Source organism: Lolium rigidum, chromosome 6 (assembly GCF_022539505.1).
Source record: "Lolium rigidum isolate FL_2022 chromosome 6, APGP_CSIRO_Lrig_0.1, whole genome shotgun sequence".
NCBI lineage: Eukaryota > Viridiplantae > Streptophyta > Magnoliopsida > Poales > Poaceae > Lolium > Lolium rigidum.
In genome coordinates this window covers 81,513,319-81,522,927 of record NC_061513.1, presented here as the reverse complement: position 1 = coordinate 81,522,927, position 9,609 = coordinate 81,513,319, and the positions used below count along the sequence as shown (strand labels likewise).

Here is a 9,609-nt window from a genome sequence, read left to right as displayed (position 1 = left end):
CCTTTTTTCCCCCTTCACGGTATAAATGTTGTCAAAGTCAAACTTTGTAGTATAGTACTCCTTCCGGAGCGGTTTAAGGCTAGCCATAGTGCTAGTATCATACTAGCTAGTATCATGCATATTGGTCCCACAAAAATGCTGACATGGCAGCTAATTAAGAAGAAGAGAGGAGATTAGAGTAACATAGGTAGATACTGTATCATAGCGCAAACAACGAGAAAAATTAATGCTAAACAAATCTTGTACACAAATTTGCATTGAGATTCTAAAAAACATTAAATATAGCAAGACTATGATACTACTCCATGATACTACCCACTATAGAGATAGTATCATGTAATAGTATTATATGCATGATACTACTACATGATACTTACCACTATGACCAGCCTAACAAGCATGCATGTAGTTTTAAAAAATAATTTGATAATTATTTTAGTCAATAAAATATAAAAAAATATTTCAGACAAATTATATCTTTGTAAACATTATCTAAATATGAATTGAATGGTATATATTATTTAGACATGTAATTTATAATTTACTGACCAAATCAATGGTCAAAATTTGACTCAAACCGCGTGCACGCCTGTTAAATCGATTTGGAGGGAGTAGAAGTAGAAGATATTAACATCCACAATATTAAATGCATATACTATAAAAAAATACACTTTTACGATGATTCTAACACTATAGGTGTTACTACAATATAAACATTAATTTTTTCTAAATACACAATCAAACTTTGCAATCTTTGACTTTGACTAAATCCATAACATAAAGGAAGTAATACTATACACCACCAAGATACTCCCTCCGTCACATTAAAATGTCTATCTAAGATCTTGATACATTCAAATTAAGATATCTTTTCACACTTTACAATTGGAGTACTAAGCATGGGTAAGCGACATCAAGACACCTAATAAAACACAATGCATTATTTAACTGTTATAGTGGCCTATAATCTTGTAGTGGATCACAATGAAAATAGGTTGCTAAATGAGCTAGAATTATTATTACTAAAGTTCTAAAGTGTTGAAATGTAGAGAATCTTTGGCTCATACACGTTTTAAGGGCCGGAGATTTGCAGGATCTATTGTAGATGCTCTAGAACCGTAGATCGGCCTATGATCTTGTACTCCATCCGTGCCAAAATAAGTGACTTGACTTTCTGATGTGTCTAGATATATTCTTATCTATATAAAGCTGAGTCACTTATTTTGCGACAACGGTACTAGTAGTTTCACAAATGGAAATAGATAGCAAAATGACCTAGAATTTCTGTTATGGAATGTCCCGAGGTATCAAAATCTTGGGCATAAAAGTGTAGGATGTTGTTTACACTATTTTATCCGTTTGGTTTAAAGCAGTGAAGCAAAAAGAAAACAAAAGGTGACTCTCTTTTAAAGAAAACACGGGAGGTTGAGAATCCACGTGACCTATTTTTAAAATACTACTCCCTCAATTTTATTATACCCCCTTCAGATGTATCTAGGTAATAAATATCAGCTCGGCACATCTAAATTTTAAAAAATCTCATACAAATCCAATGGGCCGGAGGAAGTAGCATGTGCCTAACTTTTTAACCATTTTTTCACAATGGTCTGCGCTTTCACGACACTTGGCGAAATTGCCCTCATGTACTAGCATGCAACCTGGTTCGATTCATGCACCCGAGTTAGCTTAGAAGCTAAAATGGAACAGATGGAGTACGTAGGAAGTGTAAGACTAAAAGTATTTAGCGGCATAATTACACGTATTAAAACATTTCATGTACTCTTATTGGTTTAGATTTGATTGTGTTTATTAGGATTTCTCCGTCTTTCTCGCAAACCAAACACACACATTTACAAAAAGAAATGTTTTCTTTGACCTTCTATTTTTTCACATGCATGCCTCTCGTATTTCTAAGTTTATTGCTAACCAAATGGAACCCTACCATGAACAATTATCACGAATGAGTATGATCAAACAGAGAACCAAAGAACCAAATCATGTCCGAAGTTATCAATTCTATAAATGACCGTAGGAGTTACTCATCATAGAAAAATAACGAAATAGTGCAAATCATGAAAAATATGCATGCAATCGATCATAGCTAAATAAAGAATGGAGATGGGGCTAATGTTCTGCCCTTGTTTCCTAAAATAGAAAACGTAGCTCGGCCGATTGATATATACTCCTAACGTAGTAGGTCATTTGAATTAATGGGAAGTACATGTTAGCAAACTATGGATGTTGGATCAAAAAATTACTTGAGATGAGATTTTGTCCTATTATCTACATAAAGATCCACTAATGCTAGAGTAAATTCAAGAGTAGTGACCTGATAAAACAATTTCGTTTTTCTACAATATTATCTAGTTGGATCATAGGCGGACGCACACATAAAACTATTAACGACATATATTCCTATATTTTAGCTCTCAACTTTCAACCTGAAATATTGGGTCACTTACTGGACCACACAAAACACAATATGTCCAAATGTAACGAGTTAGGCTCCATATATGTGGGCCAGCGAACCCCAAAGGATGAGTATGCCCTAGGTTAGGCTTGGTACCCTTTCTGTTTCAGCTATCCGCCGTGCTGCCAACATATTCAGACGCATTTAACCCCTAAAAATTTAGCTGGTAAGTTGTTTAGCATTATAATAAGTTTTCTTAGCTATACTCAAATCCTAGTCATTTCAATCATTTGGCAGCAAAAAAAAATTAGCAACATAATTTCACCATAATATAACATTTCACGTATTGGTTTGGATTTGACTGCATTTATTAGGACTCCTCTATTTTTTTATTCTTCCAAACTAAACACACACATTTACAAAAAAAAAGTACTCTTCAACCTTCTATTTTCCACATGTATGCCTCTCGTATTTCTAAGTTTCATGTATTATATTGCTAACCAAATGGAACCCTAGCGTGGATAACTAACACCCATGAGTATGATCAACCAAAGAACAAAATCATGCCCCAAGTTATCGATTCTATAAATGACCATGTCATCATAGAAAAATTCCAAAAAATGCAAAACTGGAAAAAAATTCAGTCAATTAACTAAATAAAGAATGTGGTTTCACCATCTCAACAACAAATGGGGACTTGGGGAGCCAATGTTCTGCCCTTCTTTCCAAAACTAAAAAGAAACCTAGCTTGGCCAATTAATACGCCAATGTTCTGCCCTTCTTTCCAAAAATAAAAAGAAACCTAGCTTGGCCAATTGATACACCTGACCTAGGTCTCGTGAATTAATGGGAACCATATATTAGCAAACTACAATTGTTGATTATTAATAGATCGTGGATTTTTCGCAAAAAAAAATCATGGTTGATGAATCAAAAATTTACTTCGGATGATATTTCGTCTTATGTACGGAAGAAGTCATTGTAATCTTTTTATGCTAAAGTGAATTCATAGCGATGGATAGAACAAATTAGTTTTCTACAATGTTGTATGGTTAGATCTTAGATGGGCGTACACACAAACTAACAATGACATATATTTTTATATTTTAGCTTGCTTTTTCGGCTTATAATAGTGGGCCGCTTACTGGACCGCGTAGAATATAATATATCCAAATATAACGGGTCAGGCCCCCTACTTAGGCCCACGATACCGAGAGGATGACTATGCCCTAGGTCAGGCTTGGTACCCTACCTCTTTCGGAGTTCCGCTGCAGCGCCGCCACCTTCTTCTAACCATCCAACTGCTGAAATCTAGCCGATAAATTGTTGAGGATTATAACAATTTTTCTTAGCTATCCTCATAATAGCCATCAAATTGCAGCAATTTGTTTTGTGGATTATCAACCGAATAGCAGCAATAATGGAAAACAGTAGAAACACAGTTGATGTATAGAGAAGGCTCGTGGAGAAGAGACGCACACAAACATAACCATCCTCGGCCTCCCTTCCGTCCATAGGTTAAAAGCCCAGCACCAGCACCAGCACAACACCAGAGCTCCATCTCCTATCCTCCTCCTTCCTCCCTCTCCTCCTCTCCGGTCTCCACCTCTTCCTCCCCCTCCCCTCCCTCTCCAAACCCCCCACAGCCATAGCCTTCGAGAGGGCTGGAGTCGGAGCAGGAGGCATTCCTTGAAGCCTGGGCGCTCCATCCAGATCCGCTTTTTCGGGTCGTTTCTTGGTCGATCTGGAGCAAGCCCCTCAATCCCTTCTTCCAGAAAGGAGTCGCCTTTGCGCAGCTAGCTTCTGCCCTCTCCGCTCGTTGTTCTTAGTCTCGGATCATATATCCCCTTCCAGGAAAGAGGAGCAGCCTTCGCATTTATTCTTCGCCGGGCCTTTTGGGAGATCGCTCTCGTCAAGATTTGGTGGGAACCCAATTCGCCGCGGCTCCTTGTGGAAAGGCGCCGCTTTGGTTCCTGTTCCGCCACAGTTTCCCACCTCTATATATCTCACATCTCCTGTCCACCTACTTGCCTAACTTCCTTTTACTTTGTGATCCACCGGTTTTGCCTTCCCCGTATCGTCGTCTGATCGGTGTCTAGTAGTTTCTTGATTTGACGCAGGCCAGATCGCTTTCTGGCCCCTTTTTTCCCGAGTTTGTCAAGAGCTTGTTCCTGTCGTTTGTCGGAGAGATGGCTGCGGCGAACGGAAGCGGGGCTGCGCTGTTCAGCGAGGAGGAGCTTCGGGAGGTGAGCGGGGTGCGGCTTGGCGACGGCTTCGTCGAGGTCATGTGCGGATGCACCAGCCGCCGCTACGGCGACGCTGTAGGTCGCCTCCTCATCTACCCGTCAGGCGACCTGGCGATTAACTGCGATTGCACGCCAGGCTGCGGTGAAGGTTCGTGCCCCATCTCATACACCCACGTTGTTTGTTTATTTTTCTTTTCTTTTTCTTCTTGATTTCATGTCCGTCCGTGCACGGACAGTGTTTGGTCTTTTGGTCACGGCGTAACTCGATCTGCATGCAATGCCGGTACACGCGCGTCGGCGCTGCTCGTGCTTGCCGTCGCCTGACTTCCAGTACTACTTTGTACCATGCATTGTTGCTCTGGCTGGACGTTCTTGCTCTGGCTCATGTCAGGATACATATAGCGAGTTTGGTGCCTGGTCTCTGATAGTTGTTGTCTGCATCATTCCTTGCCTTTGCATGTACCTTCTGTAGTATGTTGCGTTTTCCTTGCTTGGAGCTTTACTTCTGTCTCTGTTCTGTGTTGGTTCCTGATCACCGTAGCATTTATTTCTGGCAGATGTTAATGATACATTTTGTTCTTCATATCTGATGTATGGTCTTTTCGTGTATCCGTACTGACCTTGGTACACCATGATCATGCTATCACTGAGGGTTTTACTGTACACTACACTATACATCAGTCTGCATTGTCTGCATATTCGTTTGAGTTCAGAGTCTGCATACACAATTCAGTGCCTGCGACCCAAAATATTTCTAGCACAGTTTAACAAGCACCATCTTATTATTCTTTCATCAAATGTGTGTCTTTATTTGATCTAGCCTTGTTCTTAACTTTGCTGGAAGAAACGTCTGAAATTACATATGGAAAAGAAAAGGATAGCATCCCTTACTACTTGCCATATGCTACCACCTTCCAGTTTTCAAGGATTTGTTTATGAAATCTAGGTAGAAGCATGATTTAACAAAGGTGAGAGGCTCTGCATTCAAAATATGCAGTTCCTTAAGCTAGTAAGTTATGACGGCGGCCTTCGATAAGATGTCTGCTTATCTGGGTACAAACCTGGGCTGCTCCTTGCTAAAACATCACCCATCCATCCTCTTAGGAAGATACTTATGTTAACGGGTTAAGTGCTCTCTTTGCTGGAGTGACATCACACATGTTCCTCCCATAACTTGGTTTTAGAGCATTTCATCGCAGAACTTGTTTTTACTGTCTAGATATTTCTGATATCACAGTTATTCAGAAGAATTGTCATTTAAGTTTTGTAACTTGAAATTTCAGATAAGTTGACTCCTTCCGCCTTTGAGAAGCACTCTGGAAGGGAGACTGCAGGAAAGTGGAGGAACACCGTGTGGGCCATGGTTGAAGGAGAGAAGGTTCCACTCGGAAAGACAGTTCTGCTCAAGTACTACAACCTGTCACACAATGGTTCAAACAAAGGCCGTAGTGGACGTCTATCGCACCGGGATGAGTTCATCCGTTGTACTAGGTGTGACAAGGAGAGGAGATTTAAGCTTCGGACCAAGGAAGAGTGTCGTGTTTACCATGATGCTCTTGCAAAGCTTAACTGGACATGCGCAGATCTCACAACTGATAGGTATGTGTGTTGGACCTGGAGAACAAAGGCTGCAAATTTTAGTATGTCAACTTGATTGCTTCTGTGCTCTTTTACTTAAGAGTAGTGTGACCAGATATTTTTTATTGGTGTTATCCGGTCATTCTCATAGCTGCAATTTTTTATACATATCTTGGTTGCGGAATTGATTAATACTAGTGGCACGGTGGATTCCCTTTGTAGGCTGAACTTTTTAGAAAGTACTATCTCTAATGTTTGTTTGTCTCAACTGGTAGAAGTAGTGCATGCTTCTGTGCTTGTGTTAATAATAACAGTAGTAGTAGTAGTAGTACTTGTAGTAGTAATAATTATAATCAAGCATACCATTACTACTGGTACATGCTGTGGCGGCAAGCCGGTGCAACCTGATAAAACTCTGCCTGTGGAACCGCAAATATTCATAATGAAAACACCTTCACTAATTTTGCTTAGCAGGAATTTGCACTTAACTACCAAGTATCACATTATTTTTTTCGGGGAAACTGAAGTACACATGACTGCTTAGTAGTCAACATAAACCCCCCATTGGAACTGAGAAGTAGAAACAGAAACTGCTGGCTTTGTAGTACATGTTGTGCAAGTTTCTTGCCAGAATTGTCAGTTCTCTGCACATTCATGTGGCCTGTGACTACAATGCACCTTCATGCAGGAGCGTCTCACACCCCCTAGCAAGGTTCATATAAAAGCATATAAGAAAATATTATTAAGGATGGTTGTAGGTGTTTGCAGCTCTATCGTTTTCCTTTGCTTGTTTTGTTCCAATAAGAAGGATCATTTGTCTCGATTCAAGTCATCTTGATTTATTCACTTTTTTCAAATCTTGGTTTTACCTGTGTTTCAATCTCCGGTTTTACCATGACAAAGTCTGTTACTTTCTCTACATCAGTTCATACATTGCTCATCTGACTACTACCTCTTATGCTTTGGTTGCCACCACCAGGATGAGCTGCGATGATGACGAGGAGCGGGGGAGCCGCAAGGTTCTGAAGGGGTGCTCCCGCGCGGCGTCCTGCACCGGCTGCATGAAGTGCGTCTGCTTCGGGTGCACGATGTGCCGCTTCACCGACTGCGCGTGCCAGACCTGCGTCGACTTCTACAGCAACTCAAGGAGTAGGATGATCTGACAACCATTCGTTCCATTCGTTGAGACGACACCCCCTTTGCCGAGGCTGCCATCCTTGGCGATCCGGAGGGGGGCCGGAGCTCTAAGTATGCCCCCAAGCATAAATGCTGGGGTGGCCTTATTCTGAGACTTTGTTATTTAGTTCTGTGGCTGGCTTCCGTTTCCATAAAAACAGACCTGGGGAAGCAAGCTGTTCGTTATTGGATACAATTCGTTGACAGTTTATATTGAATTGCGTTCTACATTGTCGGTGCCTGTTTTAGGTGTTATTTCCTCACCTTGATGCTCTAGCTGAGATGCACGCACCATGCAGTGTGTTTGTGTGCAAATGCGTGGCAAGTACCCAGAGCATGACTACGAATACCATGTTGACGGGCGTTTTGCAGTCCTACTGTTTTTTTCTCCTGACAAAATCTGACATTTGGCAAACTAAGGGTTTTTTTATTTCGAAGTATTTTTAAAATGTTGGAATAGGAAACGCATAGGAATATGATAGAAATATATGTGCAAACCCATAATATTGTAAAAGCATAGAAATTTACGAAATTGGGTGTTTAAATTGTAAGAATAGGAAAAACACAGGAATCGTTAAAACCATAATTAAATTATGGTTAAAATAAATGTAAAGTTAATATTACGTCAATTTATGATCTTTACCTCATTCTTTGTGCATAGAAATGTAAAAGAAAGGATTGACTAGATTGTAGAATGTTTTTGTTTTCTCTTTGAAAGCAAAACAAAAAAGGACACTTCATATACTTTTTCTATGAACCATTTCTTTAAACGAAATGGATGAAGAGTGTCACGAAAGAAAAAATATTCCTAAAAAAACATAGAAATCAGAGAAAAACATGCCCCCGGTCTAAATCGTACACTTGTGGCCAAATGGGCATTTTCGTGTCTGGGACCAACCAATTCATATTTGAAATAGGTCAGGAAATTGCAAAAACCATTCACTATTGCTACCTCTATTACACAAACTACTCACCTTTTTCCATCTTTTGCAAAGAACACCAACTATACATGTAGTTTGTTGGAGAGAGGTCTAAATTTCGGATTAGGCTACTTAATAGCAAAACTGGCGGACCCGAGGACACTTAAATTATGTCAAACCGGTGGACCCGGGCACTTTTGGATTAGGAATCTCCAATAAGTGGTAAATATTTTAAATATTTTAAACGAGTGATCTAAATTCTTTTAAACTATTCCAGATTGGTGAGTTTCTGGTTTATTCATTTATTGGAATTTTTCATATTTTCTTGAAATGTTTGAAAAAGATTAGTTGATGACACGTGGATCCTAAATTTGAAACTTTCTGCATATGTATAGTTGGTGTTTTTTTTGTCGACAACAAAAGTGAGTAGTTTGAGTAATAGGTGGTTTGTGTGATTTTCTCGAAATGGATCTAGCCGGAGATGTGCTTAGGGTATCTCAAGTTGCCGACCCAAATCGCGGCCCAAATGATCCGTTTATGTCCGGTGTTGGCCAAATCTTGCACATAAATTTCTCAAATGTTGCATACATATCTGAAGATTTGTTTGAAGCAAATTAATAGAACTTAAATAAAAACATAGTATAAGACTCCTAGTCGTCCTTGTCGGAGAAGACTCCTAGTCGTCCTTGTCGGAGTGGTAGTGGCGGCGGCAGATGGTCTCATCAAAGATTTTGACGATGAAGTCGCCGTGGCCGTCGTACTTGAAGACGACAAAGTGCCCGGCCTCAATGGCGTGCGAGCGGGCGAAGCGCCTCCCGCCGTTATGGAGGAACTTCTGCCATTCGTCATCGAACATCACCTCCGCGGGTCACAGGCCGATTGCGCCGCCAAACACACGCATGAGGACATGGCGGCGCTCTTGCCTATCGACGATCGAGACGAACCTCTGGGTCAGGCGCAACCTGTCCCAGCTCATGCCCTGGTGGATGGTCACGCGAAATTCGAAGCCGAAGAGGTCGATGGCGATAGGGTCGGGTGACGATGGTAGCGATGGCGACGGGGATGCTGGTGGATGACTTTGGCCTCTCCCGCTACTCCTTCCTCGTCAACCTCGGCTGCGGCCTTGGCCACGGCCCGGAGGCCTTCATAGGCTCCCCCCCCCCTCGACCCTATGCCTCCAGCCATTGTTGCGGAGATGCCTGTGGCGGTGGTGGTATGGGGAATGGAAGTAGTGAGGCTATTGAAGAAAATGGCCGCCACTGGCCTGCTTAAAAAAGGC

The 9,609-nt window shown here is 41.1% G+C and overlaps 1 protein-coding gene across 1 annotated transcript; it reads left to right on the top strand.

Moving 5' to 3' along the window:
- The first annotated feature begins 3,963 nt into the window (after positions 1-3,963).
- On the top strand, positions 3,964-7,640 carry LOC124664651 (protein ULTRAPETALA 1-like). Its single transcript, XM_047202120.1, has 3 exons — positions 3,964-4,804; positions 5,940-6,255; positions 7,214-7,640. Exons 1-3 carry the CDS (start codon positions 4,600-4,602, stop codon positions 7,395-7,397), a joined length of 705 nt encoding a protein of 234 aa, XP_047058076.1. The 5' UTR covers positions 3,964-4,599; the 3' UTR covers positions 7,398-7,640.
- The last annotated feature ends 1,969 nt before the right edge of the window (positions 7,641-9,609 follow it).

Bases quoted from the DNA above. Each gene is read 5' to 3' on its own strand.
- LOC124664651 (XM_047202120.1), top strand. From the start codon at position 4,600: ATGGCTGCGGCGAACGGAAGCGGGGCTGCGCTGTTCAGCGAGGAGGAG. The intron at 4,805-5,939 runs GTTCGTGCCCCA...TTGAAATTTCAG, and splicing joins CACGCCAGGCTGCGGTGAAG to ATAAGTTGACTCCTTCCGCC. The intron at 6,256-7,213 runs GTATGTGTGTTG...TGCCACCACCAG, and splicing joins GCAGATCTCACAACTGATAG to GATGAGCTGCGATGATGACG.